The sequence below is a fragment of the Excalfactoria chinensis genome, chromosome 1 (genome assembly GCF_039878825.1).
Source record: "Excalfactoria chinensis isolate bCotChi1 chromosome 1, bCotChi1.hap2, whole genome shotgun sequence".
In the NCBI taxonomy this organism is placed as follows: Eukaryota; Metazoa; Chordata; class Aves; order Galliformes; family Phasianidae; genus Excalfactoria; species Excalfactoria chinensis.
This window is the reverse complement of record NC_092825.1, coordinates 155,324,131-155,340,777: the sequence shown is the minus strand read 5'-3', so window position 1 is coordinate 155,340,777 and position 16,647 is coordinate 155,324,131. Positions and strand designations below refer to the sequence as shown.

Here is a 16,647-nt window from a genome sequence, read left to right as displayed (position 1 = left end):
AGTAATGTGTAAGGAATTAAAAACTGAATCCATATCCTTGTGGAAGCTGATATTCCACTGAGGTAACAGGAAGGAGTTGTTGCTGATTGCAACACAAAATAAATCAATATTTAAACATTGCTATCTATTAATATTCATAAATTCTATGATTCTATAAATAGGCCACAAACAGGCAGTGAATACTCTGCTGGGTCTTTGACTGAATGAGGGAAATAATGAAATACACTTTCCTCATTACGTGCCCCAATGGTATATTGCTGGCAGCTGGGTGTTTATATCATCTGTAGCATCCAGACCGTTTTCTGTTTCCAAGTAATGCAGAGTGTCTTTGGCTATCTGACTGCCTTGGCATATTTTCCATGTGCAGAATGGGGATGGCGATGGAGTGAGTGCCTCCCTGTGGGTACTGCCTTATCCAGGTTTCTTGAGGTTTGCCGTATATCAGTAAGAAATGTTAATGCATCTTTTCTGCGTGAGTTGGAATGATTAGAGGATATTAATGTTCATTCCTTCATATTTTCCTTAAGTTCTCAGTGAAAAAAAAAAAATACCAAAATTGGCCAAGATTCATACATCATCCCAAAGAATGTTTTTTGAGATCTCTCCTTGTTCTGGAAAGAGTATCAAGAAGAAGAAAAACTAATGACTTAGTGTGGCCAGGTTGGAGGGGAGAGGGGTAATAATTTTAACAGTAGGAACAGGCATCTTCGAGTGAGATATAGGAGACCAAGCACAGGCTTTTAACAGTCTAAGAGAACTTCCTTAAAATAGGCTTTAGAGATATTTATAGAAACTGGGAATGTCTTCTTTTCTCTTGCCAAGTTATGTAGCTTTGCAGTGATGGATAACCGCTTGTAATACAGCGTACAGTTTTGATAGGTCTCTTTAGGATCAATGGATCCTAAGTAAAAGAAACCAAAAGCAATGAGTTTACTGGCTTGGATGCATTCATGCCTATCAACAAAGTCAAACTGCTTTTAGTGGCTGCACATCACTAGAGAAAATGCCCCTGTTCTGCTCTCAAGGTACTTTGTTATACACCAGCATTTTCTTTTCCTTTATAAACAATTTTTGCTGTGGCCTGTGTATTTCTTCCAAAGATAAAAGGTACAGAAATAAAGAAGTTAGACCAATGAAACCAAGAGAGGCTCTCAAAGAAGGCTGTGTCCTTCCTGTAGGCTGCAGAAAGTGGCATGCTCTCATGTTTGTATTATATTGCCTACGTTCATGTGAATAGCGGCAAAATATATGTGAAAAAGAATTGCATTTATTGCATAGGTAACTTTCCTCAGTGCTTACTGTGCTTAGTCTACTGGTTTTAGCAGAGTGTGCTGCTTACAATAGTCCCTTGAAGCAGTACTATCACAGCCTGCCTGACTCGAGTAAAGCAAAGTAAGGGATGGCTTGGATATATTTTACTACATGCCCTAAATAATTCAGAATGGAAGAGTGTTTCATCTGAGACCATGTTATGTGCAACATTCCTTCTTTTATCATGCTGCTCAGGTTGTGACATGATTGGTATTCCTGAAGGCTACATTCTCTAGGCAGCCTGGTTGCCTGGTTGGTGACCTGCACACAGCAGGGGGGTCAATACTGGATGATCATTATGGTCCTTTTCAACCCAGGCCATTCAGTGATTCTATGATTTTTGTGATTTAAAACATAAAAGAAATGACATATTTCAGTGAGGAAGCATTTTGTGCAAGAAAATCCTCAAATATGACAAGATGGGAAAATGCTGTTGTTTAAATGATTTATTCCACACCAGTTGCTGGTTAATGAATATAAAAAATATGTTTGTTCCTACATTGTTTGACAGACTTCCATTACCAGAGCACAAATTTATGGGCTACTGGAAAATTGGTCAGCCGGGGAATGCACAACAGAAACTGCTGTGTCCCACAGAAACTCAAAGAATAGATGTAAAGGTTTGTCTCTTTTTTCTTTCTTTCTTTCTTTTTTTTATATACACTGATATGAAGTGTAGTTTCTTCTGGAAAAAGAGCAGATACAAAGTTATCTGTTACCTGTTTATCTGTTGTCCTTGTTACCTGTTTACGTTTTTTACTGCTGACTTGAGAAATGAACTGTTATGTGTACTTCACCTTCGGAGTGTCAGCTGCCCTTTAAAAATCACCATGTTTGCTCAGAAGCTCTTTTATAAGGACACTGAAAATATCACATTTGAGAGAACTGCATCTGGTTTGGATGCTTGGATGTGGTTGGTTGGCTTCAGCCCCCAGACCTCGGTTTTTGGATAAGATCAGAGACAGAAAAGAAAGCTTTTTCTGTATTTATTTTACACACAACTGGATTCTTAAGGGTCTTTGGCACTGCCAGGTTTGAATCTGAAACTTTGGTACGATTTGACCTGCAGCCAAAGCTTTAAAGTCCTTTTCAGCTTTGAGCTCTTGGCATAACTTCAGTAATTATTACAACAGTGAGTAAGGAAAAACCCCGAACTGCTAATTCAATGTGGGATTTATAAAACAAGAAGTTACCATTGAACTTCTATGAGACAAATATATATATATATATATTCTGATTTCTTTCCCCCTCATATCGACTGAATTTTATCAGAACGTGATACTGCCCCCAAACCATTGAGCAATAATGGTTGCAAACCAACCCACTGAAAAGGGAAGCATGATGGTTGCTATACTGCAAAGAAAATGACAGTATGAACATTCAGAAAGCTGTGGCAGAAAAGCATTTCTTCTCCCCTGTAATTGATCTGTTTCTGATGTTGTTAGTTTTTATGGTTTTGAAGAAGACTTCTAGGTTTTAATAATGAATAGTGAACAAAGTATTCTAGCAAGCCCTCATTACCATTTGTTTCAGGGCCCCGTGTACTTAAATATTCAAGGATTTCCACTGGAACGACATGAAGCCCGATCCCTCAACTTCACAGAAGAACTTGCTTATTGGACACTGCCTTTGGATGAAATTAACTTTGTCTGTGATGTCACTGTCACAAAAGGTGTAGTAAGAAAAACAGTTAATTTGTGTAGTGGTCCCCAGAGTCACTGATACCTGCAGTATCCTGGAAATGAAGTAGAGTTGGGCTACTGACATAGTAAATGCCTCCTGATGGCCACTGACAGAGTAGAAATGAGCAACACAGGTGATTCTAAGGGTAAAAACAACACTTCAGTGTGTGTTCAATAGTTAGTATTTATGGGTACCTTTGAAAACATCTACAGGAATAACACTAAGACTTGGAGTATGGGAAAGACCTGGGTTGGTTTGACCTGGAGAAGACTGAGAGGGGATCTTTTCAATGCTTATAAATATCTAAATGGTGGGTGTCAAGTGGATGGGGCCAGGCTCTTTTCAGAGCTACGCAGTCACTGGACAGGTGGCAATGGGCAAAAAAAGGAACACAGGAAGTACCATAAGGTGGTTAGGTACTGGAATGAGCTCCCCAGGGAGGTGGTTGAATCGCCATCCCTGGATGTGTTTAAGAGTCGTTCGGATGTGGTACTCAGGGATATGATTTAGCAGAGGGTTGTTGTTGTGGTGGTTTTGTTTTTTGTTTGTTTGTTTGTTTGTTTGTTTTTGTTTTTGTTTAAGAGATAGGCTACTGGTTAGGCTGCAGTTGGACTTGATGATCTTCAAGGTCTTTTCCAACCTGAGTAATTCTATGATTCTATGATTCTACCATAAAAACATGTGGAAGAATTCCTTTGCTTTAAGGGTGACAGAGCACTGGGACAAGCTGCACAGAGAGGTTGTGGAGTCCCTCTGGAGATACTCAAAACCAGTCTGGATGCCTACGTGTGCAACCTGCTTTGGCAGAGGGGTTAGACTAGGTGATCTCCAGAAATCCCTTCCAACCTCTATGATTCTGTGATTCTGTGAGTCTTTGTAAGGATATGCATCCTTCACAAACCAGGAGAAGGATATTTAAAGCAGAACACAGCCACTAAATTGCAACTCTGTCTAGTTGTTATGTTCAACACTGTAATGCTTCAGAAAATGATGCTTTGGCTTTTTCTCTGGGTCAGTTCAGTTTTAAAGCAAATCTTACAGCTTGCAGAGTGCTGTGCTTAAAATGATTAAAATTCTTCCTCTCTGAATCAAGCCTTTAGTTACCTATATTAATGTCCCAAAGTTAGTTGCATCATTGGCAATATTCATGAACTTCTTTAGAGTTTATCCTTAAATGTCTAAACTTTGTAATGTATTATAAACAGATTGCTGGTGATTAGTAACGTAGTGCTGTTTTTTCTGCTTGCAGCCTGAGTTTCAAATACATTCATGAGCTTTCATGACTGTTAAAGAGAAATTATGTAACTTTGGTTTGATTTTGAGCGTTGTCTGAAGGCCAGCATGAAGTGCTCTTTGTGAAAAGTTTGCTTTCATACCTTGTGTATATTAAATATATTAATTGAAAGAGAGGATGAGCTAGAGAAGGAGGGAGAAACAAAATTACAAACACACAAAAATGTCCTGGCACATTTTGCATATGTTGGCAGGCATTGCAGCCTTATCTAGGCAAATGTGTCTTGGACTACTTGTTCAAAGAGTTCATAGTGTTGTGGGAAGAGCCTGCTTGTTAACATTTAGTACTGAGAGACTATTATCCCCATCTTTATCTCCCTTTGTCATGGCAATTTTGCTGTACGTTTTGCTGCATCATTTGTTTGATTTGCGACACGTATGCATTTCCTTAAGAGCGATATGCAATGTCTGTTGCCTACTCTTAAGAGCGATATGCAATGTCTGTTGCCTACTCTTGTTCTTATTTTCTTATTTCAGAAGAGGAAACTGACAATGTTCTTTATGTTACTACCTGCAATCCTGTTTCCTTGTACTTCATGAACGTCTCTAGTAAGCATGGATACTTTGTGGATTTGTATGACCTCTTCCCAAGAACAGTTGGACACATCTGGCAGCCTTTTGTGACTGCAGCACCACTGGGAAATCCACTCAAAGGTCAGGTGATTCTGCATGAAGAGGAGGTAAGAAAAATAAAAAAGAAACAAAGTCCAACACACAACCAAAAAACCTGCAGCTAAATGTTGAGTTATGAACAGAAGGCAGAATCACTGTGGTGTCTCCTCTGTAGACAGAAATAGGCTGGATAAGCGTGGCTGCTTCTGAGTGTTCTATTTTTCATTATACTTGCAGCCTGAGACATGCCTCAGCTTTAGTTTTTATGTGGAGGTTTTTCTCTTGCACTTTGTAGCTGATTTACGAGAACCTTTTATGTCCTTTTGCATTATTGAAACTGAGTTCTACTTACTTTATTCTCTCGCTGATAGAGGGAAGTTGGCCTTTATGAAAGGAGGGGTGCTGAATTGAGCTCAGGAGTCTCAGTCAAGCAGCATGTATTTGAAAAGTATAGAGTAAGCTGTTTTATGCTGTGAATTTAAGTTCTTGTTCTCTTTACTTTTTGAGCAGTATATGAAAGAGACGTTTTCTGAGTCACGAAGCAAAGTGCTACTTATGTGCGCTTCATGCCACTGTTCTTGCTTTGTTTTGTGAATCCTGATATTTCTCATTCTGTAACATCTAGAATACAGATACTTGAAAGGCTATGTAAGCCTTGACATTTAGCGTATCAGCAATGAAAATTTAGAAAAATTCAGGTTGGTTTGACCTAAATTCTTTTTTTTCAGAGTCAATTATGCATACTTTCCACAGATTTTTTACTTTCTAGTGCTTTCAGATGTTGAACATTTCCAATTTAAAACCTTTTTGCCCAAGAGTAAGAAGAGACAAGAGTTAATGAAATGTAGCGTATTAGTATTTGTATTTTATTGTTATTACTCATGTTACCTACCAGTCACAGTGGTTTGGTGTTTATTCTAGTCATTATCATTGATTAATTTTTCCTTCTCCTTTTGTTTTGAATTTTGTCTTCCCATTTTTCAGTAGGGGAAACGTGCCCATTTAAAAGAGCTTCTCCTACACTGAGTTGGGTTTTAAGTAGTTCTCAGTCATTTCATAACTAGTATTAGAAGGACAAGAAGAACATGGAGCTGTTGGAGAAGGTCCAGAGGAGGACCGCAAAGATGATCGGAGGGCTGGAGAATCTCCACTACAAGGACAGGCTGAGAGAGCTGGGGCTTTTCAGCCTGGAGAAGAGAAGGCACTGAGGAGACCTGAGATTGGCCTTCCAGTACCTGATGGGGGCCTACAGGAAAGCTGGGAAGGGACTTTTTATAGGGGCACATAGCAACAGGATGAGGGAAAATGGTTTTAGAGTGAAAGAGGGTATGTGTGGACCTGATGTTAGGAAGAAATTATTCACTGCGGGGGTGATAAGACACTGGAACAGGTTGCCCAGAGAGGCTGTAGATGCCCCATCCCTGGAAGCATTCAAGGCCAGGCGGGGTGGGGCTGTGAGCAACCTAGAGGGAGGTGTACCTGCCTATAGCAGGGGGTTGGAACTACGTGATCTTAAAGATCCCTTCCAACCCAAGTCATTCTGTGATTCTAGTAACTCTGTGATAGTGTTGTTCCAGAAAAATTCTTCTGGTGTTGATGCCCTTTTCTGGTCTCAAACACAACAGTTAAATTTAATACCTTACAAGAAACACAATTCTGCCATTGGTAGAGCTGCATATGGCTTGATTAGATTTGCCTTGGATGCTTTTGAATGCCAACTGTAAAGACATGATTCTGAAGATACCTGTTATTGTGATTGCTTGTATGGCTGTCTTGAGCAGCTATAGACATACGATTTGAGCTATTTTTGGATGGACATAACAAATTCATACAATTCTAAACAATACTTGGCCTTTCTTTTTTGGCAAAGTCAATGCAGGAAACTGTGAAACAGATGGCAGTCTATCTTGTGTCTAAGAATGTTTAGAATGTCTCACACTTTTTAATATATAGCCCAGCAATATTCTTTGCTTTCTAAGTGTCTGAAATTCCCACCATGAAAAAAAAAAAAACAAAAAACTTCAGTGCTAAATTTGTTTTTAACCAAATCACAGGAGGATTTGCTTTCAGCAGCGAGGTTTAAATCAGAATCTGTCCATGAAGCTTTGGATTGTTAATTAAGTCTGTGACTGGTTTTGCCTGTGTGACTTACCTCTGAAATAAAGGTTGCTCTGTAGTAGCTCATTGTCCCTTTCCACCTGACTTACACTAAGCTTTAACCTCTTGTGGTTTTTTTTTTCCCTGACAATGCTTAAATTTTGTCAGTTTCCAGTCTTGCCTTTCTTAGCAAGCACTAAATTGAACAAATAATGTCCAAAAATAAACCTTCTTATACTGCCAGAAAGTAATACCAAATTACAATACTGAATGCTTTGCATTAATTTAGGACTTGTTACACAGAGTTAATATTAAGGTAGATCTTACTGAGTGTGAACGTATGTTCCAATAAACTACACATTTGGTTGCAAACAGTCACTGTAGACTTAGGATGCCATTCAAGAGTTATTTTAGACTCCCTGGGTAACTTAAATAAGTGTCTTACACAGGGGGGGAAAAAAAAGATGAAAATTGCTTCTTTTGTGTATTGCATGTTTGTATCCATGGACTACACAAATAATGTATTTGGCATTGCTTTTAAAGTGAGGTACCCAAACACGACCAAATGCAATTGTTGTAGTCTTCCCATCCTTCCTTATGTTAGGGCTTGTGATGAGATCTCTGGATTTGTCGTTCACACTTAATCAAAAGATCTATTCTCAAAAAGTTTATTTTTTCCACTGGGAGCTTAGGTTTTGTTCCTAACTCATCCTTTGATGGAGCCACGGAAAGGTTGTGTGCCTTCACAGTACACGTGTGAAATGAGGTGGACATTACTGTACCTGAAATTAAGTAAGATACTATTTATGATAATAGCAAGCAAGTCTGTGCTAATTATCTGAGTACCATATGTATCTGTTGAGTGGATAAAGATGATCTGAAAGAAGATTCATCCTGGCTCAGCTAGAGCACAGATAATTGCCCTCTGGAGGTGCCTGTCTCTTTTCCATTGGCGGTAGAAGGGGCCTTGACTACTTGAAGAGTAGAGTCTTCCTTTGGGTGTACTAAGGTCACCGGCAGCCTTAACCTCAAAATTTGCAGCACTCACGTGTTAATACAAGTGGATCAGTGGCACCTTTGTATTTGGGGCATGGCTCCAAGGATTGCCTACGTGTGCTGAGGGTGCATCAAACAGGTCTGCTAATAAGACAAACAACATAAATTGTATGCGTGATGCTTTAGAGATTGGTCTGTGTATACTTACAAAAAGACAGAAATATTAACAGTATTTGTAGAAATCAGAAGCTGTACTTATAAAAATAAAAAGTCACTTGACAGCTGGTATTGCCTAATTAGTGGTTTTATGAAATGTCAGACGCTGTAATATTTTTCCAAGTTTCTAGTTTAATCGGGGTCTTTGAAAATGAATGTTTATAACTAAGTTTTCAAAAGAACCATTTTAAATGGTTGATAACTGCTGGAAAGGATGAGGCGATGATATTGTAGCTCTTAGAATAAGCCTGTAATTTATTTCTCAGATAACATCCATCTGGATTCAGTAGAGCCCTCCAGTGAAATGAGATGAAAAATCACCATTCCTTCTTGTCGCTTTGAATAGAATTTTACTAAAGCTCAACTTCTTCAGGATTTAATTTAATTGTATAAATCAGAGATTTATCTGCTTTTAAGGCATCTCTACATCTTCTTGGAAGAATGGGTAGATTATTGTATTCTATGCAGTGGCCAGTGGGCTCGATGATCGCAGCCTCTTTTGACTCTTTGTTTAATCTGAGCTGACAGATTATAAAGCTCTGAATGAGCTCAGGTCATTTACTTGCAAAGTGGAAATTGCAGCGCAAAGGGGAAACATGCATCTTTTCAAAGCCTCTGCCCCATCCTCCCCACAAGTATTCCAGGGCGTACCCCTATTTTCTAAAGCCACAAGCATGCCCATTTCCTTTAACTTTTTCTTAATGCATTCCTAAAATACTTACCACTTGGAAGAATAGCAAGTGAAAAGAATTTTGAAAAGCTCTTGTATGATTTTGTATTGGAAGTGTATAGGAAGAAAATGCATATTGAGCATCAATTCACATATAAATTAACTGCACATTTCCGTATTTTCTTGCAAGTTGAAAGGTTGCAACCAGACAGAGTAACCTACAGTCTGCCTCAGTGAGCACAATGAACTTTGTTCAGGCAGTGTCAGCCAGCTTCCTTTAACTCTTCTTTTATCTTTCTCTGTCAGGAAGTGGGGTAGAAAGGGAAGGAAGTGTTTTTCCTTGTCCCAAGTGCTATTGGGGCTTTCTCAGAGCTCCCAGATACCATGCGGTGAGAGAGGGAGTATGTGGAGTATGCTCGCTACATGGAAACTTCTTTAAAAGAAGATTGATTTTAACATCTTGTGGTCTAGACAGACACGTGGGGATCTAGGGGATCTAGGAATGGAATCATTCTATGTTTCTAACATAGAATGGCCTGGGTTGAAAAGGACAACAATGATCATCCAGTTTCAGCCCCCCTGCTATGTGCAGGGTCGCCAACCACCAGACCAGGCTGCCCAGAGCCACATCCAGCCTGGCCTTGAATGCCCCCAGGGATGGGGCACCCACAGCCTCCTTGGGCAGCCTGTTCCAGTGCGTCACCACCCTCTGTGTGAAGGAAGGGCTTGCTTTTTTGGTATCTCAAATAAGGTGAAAACTTACTTTTCTTCGAGCAGAAAGCTTATATACTCTTCTCGCTGTTCTCAATTTCTGTAATGTTCTGTAGCACAAATGAGTGTCAAAAAGCATCCAAAATACACTCTTCACATTAATTAGAAGGTTGGTTATCTACCTGCATACCTTTCTCACCTCTGAAGGCAGGGTGAATCATAGAATCGTAGAATCACAAGGTTGGAAAGGATATATAAGATCATCTAGTCCAACCGTCCGGTACCTATTGAGTAATAAGATATGTCTAAATGTATGCCTAAACTGCCCTGTATCTGCACCTAATGTCTACAAGAACAGGATTGTTACATGTGCATTACTCCAGAGGTCGTGGAGTGGCACTAATAGAAATGATGCTAGTGGACACAAGGCGAAGTGAGTGCGCACCGTCCAGAGCTGTGAATCAGACTCATCTGAAGCTCACAGCGAAGGAGAGTGCTTGCAGGCTTGCATGATCGCTGAGGACAGAAAGGAATGAAGCAGTGAAAGTAAACATGGGGAGAAGAATACAAGAGGGATAAACTGAATTGTCTGTATAGTATACTATACAGTTCTTACTCTGATTTTGAAATTTATTCCTTCCCGTAGCTCTGCTCTGTCTGCAAGACCATAAGAAACAGCTTCCCATACCAGCAAAGTGAAATCACAGACCCACTTGGTTTCAGGACTTTTAAGAGGAAAATGCTTGCTAAAATAAAAACAGCAGTAAGGAAAGGGAAACTTTGCAGTAACTAAAAATAAAGGCTCGGCACTTGCATGAGATTGGTTATTTCATCTATCCAAAGTTTGGAATTCCAGACACTGGGGTCGTGAGGTCACCCAAAGGTTACTTTTCTCCCAGTCAAGAACAAACATAGCGGAATTGCACACCAGCCTCTTTTCCCAGCCCACTTGAGGAGTTGCCAAAGCTGCTTTTGGACGTGTTTGCAAGTGACGCAAAAATCTATTCTTAAACACAGACAGAATATACATCAGTCACTTAGCACAGAAGGAAACCATTAACATCAAAAGGGGTGGAGTAGAAAGGCTTTTTATATTACCAGCTACTCTCATAAATTTAACGCTATGTGGAAGAATGTAATTGATTCGTATGTTGCTCTTTATCTCATGTGGAAGGCGAGTGCGTTTCTTTGGTTCAGCAGTGCTGCTACAGAACCATATAAATAAAACATGGCAGAAAACCAAAATCCAAAGCAAATGCCCTATTTGTTTCCTGAGCCACGTATCTATAATTTTGTTTTGTAATACATAAGCAAACTTCTTTTTTTTCAGACACATTGAGCTCCAGCTGAAATTCCCAAATGCTCCAAATAACGTCGTAATATTTTACATGCTTTACCATATTTAGCTTTGAATGACTGTCATCACTGAATGAAGTTAATTCTCCCAAATAATCCTAGTGAAAGTATGAAGCATACCCAAAAGGAACAGAAACGCTGTGACTCAGATTGTTTGTACTTGTTTTATTTAGGACAATTTTTGTGGGAATTTATGTTTTACTCCCTTAACGTCTATCGTGCGCTATTGCAGATGTTGTGCGTGGACAGTTTACTTTTAGTAAGCCCTTGCAGAACCTAATGTTTCCTTAAATGGCAAACTCAACCCAAGGCTTCATTAACATGTTCTTTTGCACCTTTTAAATTGCATTTGATGCAGGTAAGGTTGGCCCTGAATGATTGTTCCCTTGAGCTGTTAGTTAAATAAGTTAGGAGCAGCTACAATACGTTGTCAAAAGGCATGTTTAAAATGACCCTGCCAAAAAGCTAATCCTTCAAGCTACATATTTTCTGTGTCAAGTGCATTCATCCATATCATGCACTCCAGACTTTGCTGCAGTACCTCAGACATGTTAGGTCCATGTGGCACGTGGATCACAGCAGTGGAGACAGCTGTGGCACTGCTTCATCCATATTGCAGTCCCTGCCCCATGTGTGACCTGGAGCTGGCAAGAGGAAGTATTGGTCACCCTCCCCATCATTTGACATTGATGAGACATTGAGTAACAATCTGAGAAATCTGAAGTTAGTTCAGAAGTTAGCATACCGTATCTTCACGTGTTTTATGTGCAAGATGTTTGCAATACCGTTCAGTGTGCTGTCTAGTTATTAATCCTCTAGAAACATCCTGTTGTCCTCTGGCAGCATCCTCCTCCTGACACTAAGCTCTCTGAGCATCCAGGTCACAGCATTTTCACACAGTGGGATTTTTAATAGGCTCCAAGGAACCTGAAGCATGAAGTCTGACAGAAAATACTAAGCCATTTGTAGGTTGTAAGTTAGGCAATGGGTACTTCAGAGTAATGCTAATAAAACATAAAAACTAAGTATTTTAGTGGCTTGATAGAGCAAAACTGGTCTTGCACATGTAGCTGGCTACAGCTTAGACATGCTAGTCTAGTTTCTGGAGCTTATGCAGAGATGGATGTGAGCTGTATAAAGAAAACACCATGGAAAAGCCGAAATACTCCTTCAAGACCTTTTGCAGGTACTTAGCTTTCACAATTAGATTTCTCTGTGGGCATTGAAATGGACCAAGAAGATTCGGCCTTCATTTTCCAATGAAGCCTGGATAATCTTTTCAAAAAGCTGCTTGAGTTTCAAGAGTGCTTCAGGCAGATTTATTGTAGACTCTTAAATGGGTTTGAGATGTACACAGATCTGCTTTTCTTTTACAGAGCAATGTTGTGTTGTTGTTGGATACAAACAGCGGTGCCATTCATCGGCTTTTGCTCTCACCAGATGCTCAAGATTCTCCCAGGAGAGCACCCTGGTGGGGCAGCAAGGAAGAGACGGTGAGGAATAGCTCTTGCCTCTGTTATGGCTTGGGTTGGAAGGGACCTCTAGGATCATCAAGCTCCAACCTCCCTGCCACAGGCAGGGCCACCAACCTCCACTTACAGTGCTAGATCAGGCTGCCCAGGGCCCCATCCAACCTGGCTCTTGAACATCTCCAGGCATGGGGCATCCACAACCTCTGTGGGCAGCCTGTGTCAGCACCTCACCACTCTCATAGTAATTAACTTAATATACTCTTTTTGTTGGAAATCATAGCTTAATATTGCAAGAACAGCCCCAGGATTGTCTCAATTACTGTCTGGGGGAATCCAACACTGAATTGTTTACTCACACAGTGAAGATTTGAATGTTGTATTGTCAGAGGATGTGTGTATTTAAAACCTTCCTTCTTGGAGCTAGAACTGGGAATAACAGAACGTTTTGTTACAAGGGATTATGTCCAAAGTGATGAACTAAATTATGACGCAGTTGTATGATTTGGGACAATACAGTCTAGATAGTATTTTGGGGGGTAATTAACACAGTGAGGTAATCTCAGTGCAGGAAAAAAATGTTGTATGCTTTGAGGGGGGTCAAGGAAACTTGCTGGAAATAATCTAATCTTAATTGCTGTGTGACATATTTTTGTACAGAGTAGCTACAGAATGTGCCGAGAGTTTTCACACAAAAACTGGCTGGTGTTCTACAAGGAAAAAGGGTGAGATTTAAATCATACACTCATATTTTATTGAATTATAATGGTTCACCTTACATACACGCCTATCTAATTATTCTTCTTGTGGCTTCTGATTTGACAGAAACCGTCTTATTGTACTCGATGTGTTAGAGGGCCAAACTCACACCATCTCACTGCCGATCAATCTGGAATCTGTCTTCCTGGTGGCTGAAGACCGGTGGCTCTTGGTGGAAAGTGAAACAAATCAGTAAGTTAAAACTGATTTTCATAATGGCATTATTTCTCGTTTGTGCCTGGTTGATGTTACCTCCTGGTCTCAGAGTTGCTTTTTAACCCTGTGGGATGACTAGGTTTGAACAGCTAGTGTTTAAAATGCAAACTTGTTCTGGTGAAAGTTCTAGTGGAAGAGCAGAAAATCAATGGAATGTGCCTGCATTCACACCTCTGAAAATCTAGACTAGATCAAGAATCATAGAATCATAGAATTACCCAGGTTGGAAAAGACCTCGAAGATCATCAAGTCCAAGCACAGCCTAACTATAGTACCCTAACTCTAACAGCCCTCTGCTAAATCATATCCCTGAGCACCACATCCAAAAGGCTCTTAAGCACATCCAGGGAGGGTGTCTCAACCACCTCCTTGGGGAGCCTATTCCAGTGCTTAACTGCCCTTTCTGTAAAGAAGTGTTTCCTAACATCCAACCTAAACTTACCTTGGTGCAATTTGAGGCCATAACTATACACATTTTATTGAGGTGGTGGTGATTTTTGATGCAGCTAGCTTTGGAAATACAACCTCGTAATCCAGGGTTACACCTGCTTGCTTTACTTCCTAGTCACATGAAAGAAATATTAGTCTTCTTTCTTGTTTTTACGTGAATGTGCAGCAGGTAGAAGTAGGTAAATAGTCATCAGCAGACCAATGTGCCTCTGGCTGGCTTACCCTTTCCTATCTCACAGATGTTTGGTAAATCACCTAGTTTTACAAAAGGGTGATGATAGGCTTGTTTATATAAATGTAGAAAGTTTTCAGAAAATTGAAGTCCTTGTTTAGAGTTACAGGCTTAAGCCGGAATTATTATAAATATGTGTCCTTTACAGGAAATTTCTTTTAACGAAGCGTGTCCATATGGAGGCTGAAGACAGTGAGGCTTGCCAGCTGTATGCACTGAATGAAGAGCCAGCTGACATGGGATTTGGCTTAACGACGGGTACTGAATGCAAGCTTGGCTTATTCTTTTTCTTTTCCTTTTTAATCATTTCCGTGTTTGCAGCTGCAGAAACAAGGCTCTTTTGCTATAAAGGTCCAGGTAACCTTCCCTCTGATTCTCCCTTTGTCCTTCCCTGGTCACGTGTGTTTCACAACTTTTCACAAAGCATGGCAAATTCTGTGCTCAAATTTCAGGTTATTTAAATAGAGCATTTATGACCCTCAGTCTTACAGTGAGGAGCTGTAGAAGCATACAGAAGGGAAAAGGAAAACTGATTACTGGGCAGTCAGTAGCACATAGAAGGGATCGCATCAGCTGGCAAATGCAGTCTGTACACTGCTGCAAATCTATTGCACGCACTCAGTTGAGCTGGAATACATTCCCTAATGCTTTTAAAAATAATAATAATAATAATAAAAAAAGGTCTGAAAGGAAGTCACTGTTCATAAAGATCTTCATCAAGTGTGCAGGAGGCCACTGGGACCATCATACCTGTGTTAAGATCTAGGGGAAATTAGTGCTGTAAAAGTCCCAGATGGTGCTGGGAAGCGATGCATGTCTTCTGCTACAGAAGAAGACAGGAATCCGCAGCGGTCATCGTTCTGCCTGGTAAGGTCCGCTTGATTTCAGATCCAGTGACATTTTCAACCCTGAGCATTTGATCAGGGCACACAAATTCCTTAGCCTACCTGGTTTAGTAATGCTAGAAACATACGTTCATCCCACCTAACAGTTAATGGGTTTTGACCTCTCTCCAGTATCCAAGAGAGACAGAGGGACAAAATACAGAAAGCACTATATTTATATTCACTAAAGAAAGAGGAAGAGTCTTCCTGATCCTTGTGGCTAGCCTAAGTATGAAGAGGATAAACACAGTGTAAACATCATAGAAGCAAATGTTACTGACAGGCAAGAAATAAGGCGCATTTTACACAAACAGCAAAAAATGTGATACTAAGTGCTCTTTTAGAAGCTGAAATATCCTAGGATCCTTTTTATATTTGTTTATCAAGTTATCAAGCTCCATCAGAGCACAGTTTCCTTCCTCGTACTACCTTATTTAGAAACCATTATAAAGTATCATTCCTTAGATGGGTAGAAACCCCATTAAAAATTTCCAGTCTCAAAGTATTTGAGGACAGTGTACTTCTGCATGCTTTTTCTGCTGTATTTGTCTTTAAAGCAGAACCTGTGGCAGGAAAGCTAAGAAAAGGTAGACCAGTGGGGGTTTTCTGCTGACCCGAGCTGGTAGTCCAGTCATCTTTTGAGGAAGGAAAGATTTCCTCCTGCTTTGAGGTGAACTAAATGGTCTGCCAGTTGAAGTGGAAGCAGTTATGCTTCTGAACTGAAGGTAGGGGCTTCTGACTGCGTTGGCGTTTTGAAGCAAGGTAAAAGTGCAGATACAGTTGTACAGAATAAAGTTTAGTTTTTCTTAGCTTATAGAAAACTAGACCGTGATTTACCAGAAGTGTGTTGCAAAGAGCAGTGTTTAATTTGCAAAGACAGAAAGACAGCCACCAAGCAGTTTCACACTGACACCTGTACAGACCCGCATTTTGCCTTTCTGTGCATGTGCATTTAAACAAGTCTTTAATGAGATCACATACTGCTATGTTCTGTAGGCTTCCCGCCTCATTTGCACAGCAGAGGGCAAAATTAAGTGGTGTAAGCAAATATTTCCTAGCTGGTATTTCCTGATTTCAAGTGCTCTACTTTACAAAAATACCATTATTTCCTGCTTTCTTTTTTATCTTTTTTATAGTATAGTGTAATCAAATCTTCTGTTCGTTAGTAAGTTCATGCTCAAAGTAATGGCAGTGATTGGTGCTCAGCACTCATACAGTTAATACTGTTTCTTATTACACGTCTGGATTAAATGGCTTTCGTTTTGTTTAATTTCCCTGCTTAGCATCAGAACTGTGTGTGCCGCATGCCGTTGCAAGTGCCCAGCTATCGTCAGAAAACCTCAGTGCAGCTGTGGGACTAAAGATCAGCTCCCCCAACAGGATTTTCTCAGACGAACATAATTATGCTACTGTTGTTATTGGTTTCCCAGACCTCATGGTAAATACCCGGCATTATTATACCGTGAAGTAATGTGATCTCGTTTGTTCTGTAACCAATTAAGTACCTGTTTACAAAATGATATGGAAGAAGAAGGGAATGACAGTAAATGGTGCATTCGTGTGGAGTACATCATTTAGTAGGACAGTCTAATCTAAAAGGTTTCCAGTGGCATTTGAAACAATAACAAACTGAGCAAGATAATGTGTCGCACAGGCAAAATTCACTGAAGATGAGTTCTGGATAGTGCTGGC

The 16,647-nt window shown here is 40.1% G+C and overlaps 1 protein-coding gene across 1 annotated transcript in view; it reads left to right on the top strand.

Annotated features, from left to right (window-relative positions):
• Positions 1-16,647, top strand: part of VWA8 (von Willebrand factor A domain containing 8) — a 162,925-nt gene that overhangs the window by 100,815 nt on the left and 45,463 nt on the right. Inside the window, exons 27-34 of the mRNA XM_072358299.1 lie at positions 1,823-1,931; positions 2,845-2,983; positions 4,765-4,967; positions 12,322-12,438; positions 13,075-13,139; positions 13,240-13,365; positions 14,220-14,329; positions 16,239-16,393. Coding sequence (XP_072214400.1) covers positions 1,823-1,931; positions 2,845-2,983; positions 4,765-4,967; positions 12,322-12,438; positions 13,075-13,139; positions 13,240-13,365; positions 14,220-14,329; positions 16,239-16,393 — 1,024 coding nt within the window. The remainder of the gene's footprint in view (positions 1-1,822; positions 1,932-2,844; positions 2,984-4,764; positions 4,968-12,321; positions 12,439-13,074; positions 13,140-13,239; positions 13,366-14,219; positions 14,330-16,238; positions 16,394-16,647) is intronic.